A 14234-nucleotide genomic window follows, 5' to 3' on the forward strand; every position below is an offset into this window, starting at 1 on the left:
CATACTAAACACCCGAAAGAAAAACATCTACAGGATGAGGAGATGGTAGAGCTTCAGGAGGAACCAACTGGAGGTTCTGGAAGACATTTCTAGAAACGTCTTCCAGAACCTCCAGTTAGTTTCTCCTGAAGATCCTCCCATCACTTGGACCTGGATGACTGAGAACCTCATTTAAAAACTTTAAACTGATTGGTTCCATAAAAATGCATCAGAAACTTTGAGTATTGGGTCATTTTGGTTCCAGTGATCCACTAATGAAGGTCGTGCTTCGTGTCTAAATAAAACCAGCACACCTGAAAGTTCTGCAGAGACAAAAATACCAAGGAACCTAAGACAGGAAACACACCTGGAGATCCAGATTCTCATCCAGGAAGGGTCTAGCTGCCTCCAGATATCCAGGAAGTGCAGATGCAGTCCTTCACTCTGCAGAAAAACAGACCAACCAACAGCTTGGAGACAAACCAAGATCTTGACGTCCAAGAGTTTCTACAGCAAGAAATATTCTCTTCCTGATCCACATTTTAAACCAGCAAAGACATCACAGGAGCTTTGGTGGAACACAGGAGTCTAGTGTTCCACCAGACTTTAGATCATGGCTGAAGGTCCTACAAGGCTGTCCAGAAGAACCTGTAAAATGAGATAAAATATGTCAAACGTATGTCTCAAAGTTGTTCATAATGACTTCAAATTTGTACACAGTCACTTGAAATGTGCCCAAAGCTACTCAAAATTTGTCCAAAATCCATTCAAAAATTGCCCAAAATGGCTTCAATTGTGTTTGTTGATATTTGTCAAAAATGACTTTGAACTGTATGAACTTGATCCGGAATGAGTTAGAAATTGTGTTAAATCACTGAAAAGTTGTCCAAAATTCATCAGAATTTGTCCAAAATGACATTAAATCTGTTCCAAATGACTTAAAATAGCTCAAATAAGACTCAAAATGTTTCCAAAAAACACTGAGAACTGGTCTAACATGAGTTAATGATTATTTGGCATTGTGTAAAATATCTCAAAAGCTGTCCAAAATTAGTTGAATTTGCCCAAAATTACACAAAATCTCTCCCAGAAACATTAAATATGTTAAAAACCTTTCAAACATAGTCCAAAATAACTCCAAACTACTCCAAAGTGAATTAAAAAGTTTCAAAATGATTTTAAACTATGATCTAGAATTCATTTGAAATGTAGCCGCAAGGGGACACAAGCCAGTGTCTTATTGTGCCGGTCCCAAGCCCGGATAAATACAGAGGGTTGTGTCAGGAAGGGCATCAGAAGTAAAACTTTGGCCAAATCAAACATGCGAAACAAATTAAGAACAAGGGAGATGTGCAGAGTTGTGGCAACTACAGAGGAATAAAGCTGATGAGCCACACGATGAAGCTATGGGAAAGAGTAGTTGAAGCTAGACTAAGGGCAGAGGTGAACATCTGTGAGCAGCAGTATGGTTTCATGCCAAGAAAGAGTACAACAGATGCAATATTTGCTTTGAGGACGTTGATAGAGAAGTACAGAGAAGGTCAGAAGGAGCTGCATTGTGTCTTTGTAGATCTGGAGAAAGCTTCTGACAGGGTGCCCAGAGAGGAACTGTGGTTTTGTATGAGGAAGTCTGGAGTGGCAGAGAAGTATGTTAGAGTGGTGCAGGACATGTATGAGGACTGTAAGACAGTGGTGAGGTGTGCTGTAGGAGTAACAGAGGAGTTCAAGGTGGAGGTGGGAGTACATCAGGGATCAGCTCTGAGCCCCTTCTTGTTTGCTATGGTGATGGACAGGATGACAGACGAGGTTAGACAGGAGTCTCCATGGACTATGATGTTTGCAGATGACATTGTGATCTGTAGTGAGAGCAGGGAACAGGTGGAGGAGAAGCTAGAGGCGTGGAGGTTTGTCCTGGAAAGGAGAGGAATGAAGGTTAGCCGCAGCAAGACGGAGTATCTGTGTGTGAATGAGAGGGACCCAAGTGGAAGAGTGAGGTTACAGGGAGAAGAGATCAAGAAGGTGGAGGATTTTAAGTACTTAGGGTCAACAGTCCAGAGCAATGGAGAGTGTGGAAAAGAGGTGAAGAAGCGTGTACAGGCAGGCTGGAACGGCTGGAGAAAAGTGTCAGGTGTGATGTGTTATAGAAGAGTTTCAGCTAAAATGAAAGGAAAGGTTTACAAAACTGTGGTGAGACCAGCCATGTTGTTTGGTCTGGAGACAGTGTCCCTGAGGAAAAGACAGGAGGCAGAGCTGGAGGTAGCAGAACTGAAGATGCTGAGGTTCTCTTTGGGAGTGACCAGGATGGATAGGATCAGGAATGAGGACATCAGAGGGACAGCACATGTTAGAGGCTTTGGAGATAAAGTCAGAGAGGCCAGACTGAGATGGTTCAGACATGTCCAGAGGAGAGAGAGTGAATATATTGGTAGAAGGATGCTGAGTTTCCCACTGCCAGGCAGGAGGCCTAGAGGAAGACCAAAGAGGAGGTTTATGGATGTGGTTAAAGAGGACATGAAGGTAGTTGGTGTGAGAGAAGAGGATGCAGCAGACAGGGTTAGATGGAGGCAATTGATTCACTGTGGAGACCCCTGAAGGGAAAAGCTGAAAGGAAAAGAAGAAGAAAGAAGAAGATCTGGAATTCATTTGAAATTTTGTCCAAAATCACTCAAGATTTGTTAAGAATAGCTATAAATTAGTTACAACTCATTAAAATATGTCAAAAAAAATTCATAAAGTTTGTCCAAAATGATTCAAACTGCTCAATTTTACTAAAAATGCATCCAAAAAAGCTAAAATGGTCAAAAAATGACCACAAATCTGAAAAGAATATTTGAAATTCATCTAAAATATCTCAAAATGTATCCAAACTGAATTAAATTTGTCCATGTTTGTGGATATTTGTCAAAAAATACTTTGAATTGTTTGAACATGATCTGGAATAAGTTAGAAATTGTCTAAAATGACTCAAAATGTGTCCAAAGTAGCTCAACAAAAAATCCTTAAAGATTGTGGAAAATTACTTAAAACTTGATGAGGATGACTCAACCTTTTCACATTTCTGGTGAATATTTGTCATTTGTCACATTTTTTGAGCCAATTTGTAAAATATTTTGTCATTTTGGACAGCTGTGAAGGGATTCTGATAGGTAGTACACCTGAACGCACTCACCTGGACAGACGTGGTTTTACTGCTGAGGCGGGATCAGCTGCTGCTCACCTGCTCAGGTGTTGCTCAGTTTCTGTTTCTCCTTCTGGATTATACAGAGTTTTCAGCTTTGACAGATAAAATTACAAAAGTAATGACTTTACATAATTAAAGTTAATATTAATATGAGTCAATGTTTGCAATTAATAAATTACACTACTGACTTCAAGTTATTCAAATACCCTTCAATGAGAATTAAACAAGCCGATCGGAGCCGATGTGAGCCGAACGGAGCTGACCGGAGCCGACGGGAGTCGATGGGAGCCGAGCGGCTCCGAGCAGCTCCCCTCCTCTTTTCCTCCTCTCCAGCATCTCTCTGGTCGGAGGAACCCGCCGCTCTGTGACGGAGGAGAACCAGCAGAACGAACCGGACCCGGATCGGAGCCGAACTGTCCTCAGCCCGGTGAGTCCATCGATCCGTTATTGGCTCTCAGCGACGTGTTATCACAAACCGGCGTGGTGATCGATCAGCGGGCTGTGACGTGTCTCTGATCAGAAACTTATCAGAGACCTGTCAATCAACCCGGCCCGCCGGTGACGTCATCTGATGTCAGCTCGAAGCCGAGATCGATCAGTCAGCTGACCAAAGAGATCGATATACACAGATACACACAGCATTACGTCATGCAGACATCTGATGAAGCATTGCGCGCGTGTGTTGATTACCTGTGTGTGGGCGGGGCCTGATTGATTGACAGATGAATCAGACTTTTGTCTTCTCATGTTTCAGTAAATCTGTGTGAATGTTGTAAGCTGCTGTTTGTTATAAAATCATTATTTAGATGAAGTTAGTTAGCATGTTAGCATGAATGAGTTTCTCTGTTTCATCCTCGCCATGCTGTCTGACAACAGAAACATCTGGATTGTACAACTGTATTGTAGTTTAGATGGATTAAAATGTAGTTTAATGAGCACAAACAGCAGGATGGAAGCTAACAGATGCTAAAAGATGCTGACATGAAAACACAGTCACTCACCCAGTTCTAGTTTTAAATTAATTAAAGTTTTCACAGATATCTGAACATCAAAGCTAATGTTGTCCACATTAGCCCTCGTTAGCCTACAGCATACTAACACTGAAGATTCTGCTATTCTTGTAGCTAATGCTAACATTAGACCACATCTGATTACAGCTAGAGGTAGTAAATAGTAATCTGATTACAGCTGGAGGAAGTAACTGAATCTCAGCCATCAGTAATCTGATTACAGCTGTATCAGTTACCTGGTGTCTCTGTGGTAACTGGATGTGATGCAGGACATCCTGCTCCATCTCCTAGCAACAGTAACCATGGTGTTCTATGTGGGCAGCAGAGCATGATGTGAGCGGCTGGCTGTGTTGCCATGGCGATGCTCTCTGAGACAGCACTGCTCACACTACGTAGAACACACTGAGATTAGAGAACATGACAGAACCAGAACCCTGAGCCTAAAGCAGCAGGAAATAAAAATGACTCACCTGAGAACCTGTCACTCTGACGACTCACCTGTCAGAACCATCAGAACCGGATCCATCCAGAAACTAGGTTCTGAGGTTCTGCTGCAGCTTTAAGGTGTCGTTTCTTCCAGACTGAATGAAGCACTGATGATGATGTCATATCTGTGCAGGTGAGTCATGCCGCTGGTGAAACGCATCATCGAGCCCAGGTACCTGTGCCGTGGAGCTCTGCCTGATGGGGTCGCCAGCGAGCTGGAATGTGTCACCAACAGCACCCTGGCAGCTGTCATCAAACAGCTGGGAGGACTGAGTGAGTAGACCAGTATGACCAGTAAGATCAGTTAGAACCAGCTAGACCAGTTAAAACCAGTTAGACTAGTTAGAACCAATAAGACTAGTTAGAACCAGTTAGACCAGTTAGACTAGTTAGAACCATGTAGACCAGTTAGAACCAGTTAGACCAGTTAGACTAGTTAGAACCAGTTAGACCAGTTAGAACCAGTAAGAACAGTTAGAACCAGTTAGACAAGTTAGACCAGTTAGAACCAATTAGACCAGTTAGAACTAGTTAGAACCAGTTAGACCAGTCGTTCTGACCAGCCACATCAGTCAGAGAACATTTAGAACCGTTAGAACCCTTAGAACTGTTAGAACCATTAGAACCCTTAGAACCCTTAGAAACGTTAGAACCCTTAGAACTGTCTGTGTGCAGGTCGCCATGCTGAGGACATCTTCGGTGAGTTGTTCTCTGAGGCTAACAGCTTCTATCTGAGGATGAATCATCTCCAGGAGAGAGTCGACCTGCTGGCGGTGAAGGTGACGCAGTTGGACTCCACTGTGGAGGAAGGTAGCAACACGGCAGCAACGCGGCAACAACACGGCAACACGGCAGCAACACGGCAACAACATAGCAACAACACGGCAGCAACACAGCAACAACACGGCAGCAACACAGCAACAACACGGCAGCAACACAGCAACAACACGGCAGCAACATAGCAACAACACGACAACAACACGGCAGCAACACGGAAACAACATGGCAACACGGCAGCAACACGGCAACAACACAGCAGCAACACGGCAACAACACAGCAACAACACAGCAGCAACACAGCAACAACACGGCAGCAACACAGCAACAACACGGCAACACGGCAGCAACACGGCAACAACACGGCAACACGGCAGCAACACGGCAACAACACGGCAACACGGCAGCAACACGGCAACAACACGGCAGCAACACGGCAACAACACGGCAGCAACACAGCAACAACACGGCAACACGGCAGCAACACGGCAACAACACAGCAGCAACACGGCAACAACACAGCAACAACACAGCAGCAACACAGCAACAACACGGCAGCAACACAGCAACAACACGGCAACACGGCAGCAACACGGCAACAACACGGCAACACGGCAGCAACACGGCAACAACACGGCAACACGGCAGCAACACGGCAACAACACGGCAGCAACACGGCAACAACATGGCAGCAACATAGCAACAACACGGCAGCAACATAGCAACAACATGGCAGCAACATAGCAACAACACGGCAGCAACACAGCAGCAACACAGCAACAACATGGCAGCAACATAGCAACAACACGGCAGCAACATAGCAACAACATGGCAGCAACATAGCAACAACACGGCAGCAACATAGCAACAACACAGCAGCAACACAGCAACAACATGGCAGCAACATAGCAACAACACGGCAGCAACATAGCAACAACATGGCAGCAACATAGCAACAACACGGCAGCAACATAGCAACAACACGGCAACATGGCAGCAACATAGCAACAACACGGCAGCAACATAGCAACAACACGGCAGCAACATAGCAACAACATGGCAGCAACATAGCAACAACATGGCAGCAACATAGCAACAACACGGCAGCAACATAGCAACAACACGGCAGCAACATAGCAACAACACGGCAGCAACATAGCAACAACATGGCAGCAACATAGCAACAACACAGCAGCAACACAGCAACAACATGGCAGCAACATAGCAACAACATGGCAGCAACATAGCAACAACACGGCAGCAACATAGCAACAACATGGCAGCAACATAGCAACAACACGGCAGCAACATAGCAACAACACGGCAGCAACATAGCAACAACATGGCAGCAACATAGCAACAACACAGCAGCAACACAGCAACAACATGGCAGCAACATAGCAACAACACGGCAGCAACATAGCAACAACATGGCAGCAACATAGCAACAACACGGCAGCAACATAGCAACAACACGGCAACATGGCAGCAACATAGCAACAACACGGCAGCAACATAGCAACAACACGACAGCAACACGGAAACAACACGGCAACACGGCAGCAACACAGCAACAACACGGCAACACGGCAGCAACACGGCAACAACACGGCAGCAACACGGCAACAACACGGCAGCAACACGGCAACAACACAGCAACAACACAGCAGCAACACAGCAACAACATGGCAGCAACATAGCAACAACACGGCAGCAACATAGCAACAACATGGCAGCAACATAGCAACAACACGGCAGCAACATAGCAACAACACGGCAACATGGCAGCAACATAGCAACAACACGGCAGCAACATAGCAACAACACGGCAGCAACATAGCAACAACATGGCAGCAACACAGCAACAACACGGCAACATGGCAGCAACATAGCAACAACACGGCAGCAACACAGCAACAACACGGCAGCAACATAGCAACAACACGACAACAACACGGCAGCAACACGGAAACAACATGGCAACACGGCAGCAACATAGCAACAACATGACAACAACACAGCAGCAACACAGCAACAACACGGCAACACGACAGCAACATAGCAACAACACGGCAACAACACGGCAGCAACACAGAAACAACATGGCAGCAACACGGCAACAACACGGCAGCAACACAGCAACAACACGGCAACAACACGGCAGCAACACGGAAACAACACGGCAGCAACACGGCAACAACACGGCAGCAACACGGCAACAACACGGCAGCAACACGGAAACAACACGGCAGCAACACGGCAACAACACGGCAGCAACATAGCAACAACACGGCAGCAACACAGCAACAACACGGCAACATGGCAGCAACATAGCAACAACACGGCAGCAACACAGCAACAACACGGCAACATGGCAGCAACATAGCAACAACACGGCAGCAACATAGCAACAACACGGCAGCAACACAGCAACAACACGGCAGCAACATAGAAACAACACGACAGCAACACGGAAACAACATGGCAGCAACATAGCAACAACACGGCAGCAACATAGCAACAACACGGCAGCAACACGGAAACAACACGGCAGCAACACGGAAACAACACGGCAGCAACACGGCAACAACACGGCAACAACACGGCAGCAACACTGAAACAACACGGCAGCAACACGGCAACAACAAGGAAACAACACGGCAGCAACACGGCAACAACACGGCAGCAACACAGCAACAACACGGCAACAACACGGCAGCAACACGGCAACAACACGGCAGCAACACGGCAACAACACGGAAACAACACGGCAGCAACACGGCAACAACACGGCAGCAACACGGCAACAACACGGAAACAACACGGCAGCAACACGGCAACAACACGGCAGCAACACGGCAACAACACGGCAGCAACATAGCAACAACACAGCAGCAACACGGAAACAACACGGCAGCAACACAGCAACAACATAGCAACAACACGGCAGCAACATGGCAAAAACACAGGAACACAGGAACACAACAACATACAACAATGTTCTGATATTCCCCTCATGTTCCTCTAATGTTCCTCCGATGTTCCTCTGATGTTCTTCTGATGTTCCAGTCATATTCCTCTCATGTTTCTCTGATGTTCCTTAGTTGTTCCTCTAATGTTCCTCTAATGTTCCTCTGCAGTCTCTCTGCAGGACATCAACATGCGTAAAGCCTTCAGGAGCAGCACCATCCAGGACCAGCAGGTGGTGTCACGGAGCTCCATCCTCAACCCAGTTCTGGAAATGTACCATCGCTGTGACAAGCCGCCGCCCCTCAACATCCTGACACCCTACAGGTCAGTTTAATCCCCGCTCCTCAGCTGGTTCTGCTTCAGTAGAACGTTGATATGTGGAACTGAGGTTCAGGTGTGTTTGTGTCTTCAGGGACGATAAGAAGGATGGACTGAAGTTCTACACCGACCCGTCGTACTTCTTCAACCTGTGGAGGGAAAAGATGCTTCAGGCCACCGAGAACAAACGCAAGGAGAAGCGACGCCAGAAGGTTCTCCATCCATCGTGTCTCTGTGTTCCTCAGCTGGAGATCAGGTTCTAACGCAGGGGTGTCAAACTCAGTTCCTGGAGGGCCACTATCCTGCATGTTTCGGATGTTTCCCTCTTCCAACACACCTGATTCAAATGATCAGCTTATCATCAAGCTCAGCAGAATCCTGATAACGAGCCAGATCATTTGAATCAGGTGTGTTGGAAGAGGGAAACATCCAAAACATGCAGGATAGTGGCCCTCCAGGAACGGATCTTGACACCCCTGTTCTAACGGTTCTCTGTTTGTCTGCAGGAACAGAAGAATGTGGAGGAATCTTCAGGACGGGAGGTGAAGAAGGTGAGGAACCATCCCTGTAGAACTCCCTTCAGAGGAACTGTACCTGTAGAACCTCCGTCAGAGGAGATAAAGCTGCTACTGCAGCGTTGTGGTCCAGATGTTCTCTCCAACACCACCATCAACAACGTAAAGTTCTCCAGATGTTCTAAGAGAACCAACCTCCATGGTTCTTTTTCCTACGTAGAACTGGAGTTCCATCCACTAACTGTTGGTTCTGAAGTTAGAATTTCAATCTACAGTCTAACCAAAACACTGGAAGGATCCTGTAGACGAAACATCCTTGTAAATGTTCTGACATGTTCTCGTAAACATTCCTGTAAATGTTCCCCTAAACGTTCCCCCAGGTTCCTCCTGACATTCCATCGTTGTGTCTCGCTAACGTTCTGCTGTGTTCTCCTCGTTCTGTCTGAAGGTCCGTAAAGCTCGAAACCGGCGCCAGGAGTGGAACCTGATGGCGTACGATAAGGAGCTCCGCCCAGATGCTCGGGTGACGCCGTCGCCGTACCACACCTCCGACGGCTCCATGTCACCTGACAGGTAAACACACCTGACACTCCTGTCCAATCAGCGCTGGCCACCTGACCTCTGACTAGCTCCACCCCTCAGGTCAGGGATGTCAGATGACCCCTCCTTTCCGGCGAGCCCCCACCACCCTGATGGGAAGGACCACGTTGCCGTGGCGACCAGCAGAACCGGTCAGACTCAGTCGTTGGACCGAGCTCTCAGACCCGCCTCAGCCTCCTCTGCCGTCACCACGGCAACCGCCAGGCAGCATTCTCTGGGACGTAACCAACCGCATCATCACCACCATCCTCCTCCCACTGGCTCAGCCAATCAGAACGGAGCACGGAACAAGGATGCCAAGTACACACACACACACACACACACACACACACACACACACACACACACACACACACACACTGATTGTCTGTACAGGAAGCGTTTCCATATTTGGGCGTGCTGCAGCGTCCTGTCTGACCTCTGACCTCTCTGCCCTCAGTGACCATCAGATCCCTCCCGCACCCCCGCCGCCGCCCCCTCTGATGACGTCATCTGGACAGATGGCATTAACCAACAGCTCCGTCCACGGCGCTGCTATGGCAACTCCACTGCATGCTGCTGGTAACCAAGGTCACGACAGTCAGCTGATGGAAAGGAAGCGTCCAGGTGCTCATGTTGTTTCCTGTTTCCTGCAGGTGGCCCCGCCCTCTCTCGGCCCTACAGCCCCTCCCCTCCGCCCCCTCCCCCTGTTAATTACGTCCCTTCCCCCTCCCGCCCTGGAGGACAGGCTCCCCCCTCTGCCGCCATTACCCCGGCACCCCCAGCGACGGACGGCAGGAAGCCTCCCGGCGACCCTAATGTACCGATGAACGACGCTCGCAGCGACCTGCTGGCTGCCATACGCAGAGGTGAGCCGCTAGCATGCTAATAACAGGCTAGGCTAACATGCTGGCTAACAGGCTAACAGGCTGGCTAACAGGCTAGATTAAAATGCTTAGTGCTCCACAGCTAACGTTAGCATGTTAGCTTGTTTTTTCAGAGACATCAGGTTGGGTTTATCAGAAAAAGCCGATAAACCAACGTGTGTGGTGTGTTTTAGTATTTAGCATGTTGTTCTTCATGTGTTTTTCTGAAACTCAGACGTGTTGTTGAGGTTCTGTTCTGTGGTTCTGTGATTTTGCAGGGATCCAGCTGAGGAAGGTTCAGGAGCAGCGCGAGCAGGAAGAAGCCAAAAAACGAGAACCGGCAGGGAACGACGTGGCCACCATCCTGTCGAGACGCATCGCCGTGGAGTACAGCGAATCGGAGGAGGAGTCTGAGCCTGAGGACCAGGAGTGGTCCGACTGAGGAGGAGAACATCCAGAACATTCAGAACATCTAGAACATTTAGAACATTTAGAACATCCAGAACATCTACAATATTCAACCACCAGAGGAGAACCCTTCTGTTGATGGTTCCAGTCTAACTTTAGTTCTTTCTGTCACTGACGGAGAACGTTTTGGTTCTGGTCCGGTTCCAGCAGCTCTACTGGAGGAACCTTCATCCATATTCAGGAGAACCTGGTGTTTAAATCTGGACTTTATCCAGATGTTCTAGAATCCTTTAATCTGATTCTATTTATTTTAATCTGGATAATCTTTGTTCTGCTTATTATTTAGTTTTTATTGAGTTCAGAATAATTTTACATTTTTAAATCATTTTATTGTGAAAGGTCTGTTTTACTGATAGAAAATTATTTTTCTTTATTTTGTTTTAATAGATATTAAATTTTTATGATTGCCGTTAAATGATTCACATTCTGTTTATTTTTTATTTATTTCATCACTTTTATTTTAAATCTATTTTTGTTATATCATTTTATTTTCACACATTATTTATTTTCTCTGAATTCTGTTTCAATTCTGAAATAATTTATTAAATTATTCACACTTTTTCCTGTTTTTTTTTTTATTCATTTTGAGGTTTTGTTTTCTCTTTAAATAGTCTCCGAGCTGTCTGATTGGTCGACGGCCTCATTCGCGGTTCCTTAGTTACCATGGTGACCGGAGGCAGTCCTTAACGAGGGCGGGCCGCTGTGGACATCACTGTATAAAGGGGGCGTGTGCCCGCTGTCCTGTACTCTGTGATCGGTTAGTCTGTGTTTGCTGTGTTTCTGCATGTTGGTGATAAAAAACAAACAAACTGTGAAATAAGAAACTTTGTTTGTTTCAGAGGATTAAAGCTGCTCCCAGCTCTGATTAACATTTAAAAATAAAATCAAAATAAAAACCTGCAGAGTTTATACTTCTATCATCACCTCCACTTAAACTGAAATACAATAAAATATGTAGAATTTAATTACAAGCACTTTAAAACACTCAGATCAGGCCGTTAAGTTCCTCTAAAAAAAATCCACATTTTTCAATTTGTATTTGAACAACAATAATAAAACAACAACAAAACAGCAACAACGCACAGCAGCTGATATCGGAGAGACTCATAAAATCCTTCAAAAAGTATCAATTTAGCCTTTTTTTTGCATTAATTAAACCATAAAACACTCATTTTCCTCCATCAGATCGTCTTTCTGCGGATTAAAGAGGATTCTTTTTTTATTATCGACCTGCTATGAGCCGCTCTGGCCGCTGGGGGCAGCAGAGCGCAGAAGAGACGTTCGGGCCTTCAGCCGGAAAGAGCCGACATTTACACAGCAGCGGCCGCAACGTCATCAACGAGCTCCCATAGACTGTGCGAGTTCCAGCCGTGCATTGACATAGGGGTGCATAGACACTGCAGCCATAGATATGATGGTCTTCATATCTTCATATCTATGGACACTGCAGCCGCGGAGCTTCTCCTCCCGACCGGAAACTAAAAGTCTGTTTCTTGTGTGCAACCGGGAGTAACATTCCAGTGAAATAAACCAACAGAAAGCAGGAACAGTTTCATGACGAGGTTGGATCCGTGCGGAGCGAAAGTCTGGGTGCGTTTGTTTTATCCTCTTTATTCAGGGGTGCGTGTGTGTTATACTTTTCACTTCAGGGTGCGTTTGTTTAACCTGTTTATTCCGGGTTGCGTTTGTTTTTCCCTCTTCACTTCGGGGTGCGTTTGTTTCATGCTTTTCACTCCAGGGTGCGTTTGATTTATCCTCTTTATTCAGGGGTGCGTTTATTTTATACTTTTCAGTCCAGGGTGCATTTGATTTATCCTCTTTATTCAGGGGTGCATTTGTTTTATACTTTCACTCCAGGGTGCGTTTGTTTCTCCCTCTTCATTCCAGGTTGCGTTTGTTTTGCAGACATGGCGGTGCAGCTGTGGTGCCTGTCCTTCCGGCAGCCCTACGCCGGCCTGATTCTGGACGGGGTGAAGACGGTGGAGAGCCGCTGGAGACCGGTTCTGGCGCCTCTGGAGAACCAGACCCTGGCAGTCCACGTGGCCTGGCGGAACTGGGACGGGGAGGAGTGGCAGGCGGTGCTTGGCGGCCCTCTGGGGATGAACCGGGTGCAGGTGGAGGCGCTGCTGGAGTCTGGGGAGCGGTGGGGCCGCAGTGTGGTGGCAGGTGGGAACCGAACCCGAACGCTGTCTAAAGGGCTGGAGGTCGGAGGGGTCACATGACTCTGCTTCTCTTCCAGGATTGGTGGACGTGGGCCGGACCTGGCTCTGCCCCGCCTCCTTGCAGGGGGAGGAGCTAAGCCAGCTTGAGCGCGCAGCCGTTCTGATTGGTCTTCAGGAGAAACATCTGACTCACCTGTCAAACCCCCGCTGGCTGAAGGAGCCGCTGAGCGTGAGAGGAGGCCGTGACCTGTTCAGCGTGGAGATCCCAGCCCACCTGTTACCATGACGACATGTCCACCTGTTACCATGACAACCTGTTTAATAATTAGTTAATCATCCGGCTCTAAATTAGTCGTTAATCTTTAATCCTAAACTTTAACCAGATATTCGTCTCACAGCTCATCCTTTAGAACGGTTCTGTCATTATTTTTATTGTTCTTTAGATCATCCAGAAGGTAAACCAGGAAATAGAAACTGTTACCACAGCAACCCATCAGGTGTTCCTTGGTCATGTAACCTGCAGGTAAACCAGGAGAGAGTCTCTGTCTGCTGGTGAAACTAAACTTTATTCACACGATCAATCAACACAAATACATCCCATAATATCAACAGGGACTGAGTGCGCCCGGCCCGAGGCCTCTGATTGGTCAGCTCATTCGACCAATAACAAACAACGAAAGAAGTGGGCGCTTTGTTTCCACAGCAACAGAGGATAGCGTCACTAATGAGCAAATCAATTTACAGGAACCTTAATGAGCCTCTAACAAAGGAACGCTAACAGGAAGGAACCCAATAGCCACAAGCTAACGGCTAGCATGTGCATTGTTTTTAATGGTAGGCTAATGTGCTAGCATGCTAACAAAGAAAAAGATATTTATTTTTTATGTGAAAGAGAAATGTTTTCATTATTTTTTAGTTGACAT

The 14234-nt window shown here is 46.8% G+C and overlaps 2 protein-coding genes across 4 annotated transcripts; both read left to right on the forward strand.

The window, feature by feature from the left end:
• The first annotated feature begins 3441 nt into the window (after positions 1-3441).
• On the forward strand, positions 3442-12049 carry LOC110969831 (actin-binding protein WASF3-like). 2 transcript variants are annotated; one of them, XM_051946385.1, is made up of 11 exons: positions 3443-3587; positions 4790-4929; positions 5332-5466; positions 8574-8727; positions 8816-8933; positions 9228-9272; positions 9685-9809; positions 9879-10136; positions 10276-10397; positions 10472-10684; positions 10960-12049. In XM_051946385.1, exons 2-11 carry the CDS (start codon positions 4797-4799, stop codon positions 11121-11123), a joined length of 1467 nt encoding a protein of 488 aa, XP_051802345.1. In that variant the 5' UTR covers positions 3443-3587; positions 4790-4796; the 3' UTR covers positions 11124-12049. The 2 variants fall into 2 exon arrangements, with proteins under 2 accessions (XP_051802346.1, XP_051802345.1); XM_051946386.1 differs by lacking the exon at positions 5332-5466 and having other exon boundaries at positions 3442-3587.
• A 376-nt stretch (positions 12050-12425) lies between these two features.
• zgc:110222 (uncharacterized protein LOC550336 homolog) lies at positions 12426-14085 on the forward strand. Of its 2 annotated transcripts, none has more exons than XM_022220008.2 (3): positions 12426-12739; positions 13037-13315; positions 13389-14085. In XM_022220008.2, the coding sequence occupies exons 2-3, from the start codon at positions 13057-13059 to the stop codon at positions 13595-13597; spliced, it is 468 nt and encodes a 155-aa protein (XP_022075700.1). In that variant the 5' UTR covers positions 12426-12739; positions 13037-13056; the 3' UTR covers positions 13598-14085. The 2 variants fall into 2 exon arrangements, with proteins under 2 accessions (XP_022075700.1, XP_022075699.1); XM_022220007.2 differs by having other exon boundaries at positions 12429-12739; positions 13055-13315.
• The last annotated feature ends 149 nt before the right edge of the window (positions 14086-14234 follow it).

The sequence above is a fragment of the Acanthochromis polyacanthus genome, chromosome 3 (assembly GCF_021347895.1).
Source record: "Acanthochromis polyacanthus isolate Apoly-LR-REF ecotype Palm Island chromosome 3, KAUST_Apoly_ChrSc, whole genome shotgun sequence".
Lineage (NCBI taxonomy): Eukaryota > Metazoa > Chordata > Actinopteri > Pomacentridae > Acanthochromis > Acanthochromis polyacanthus.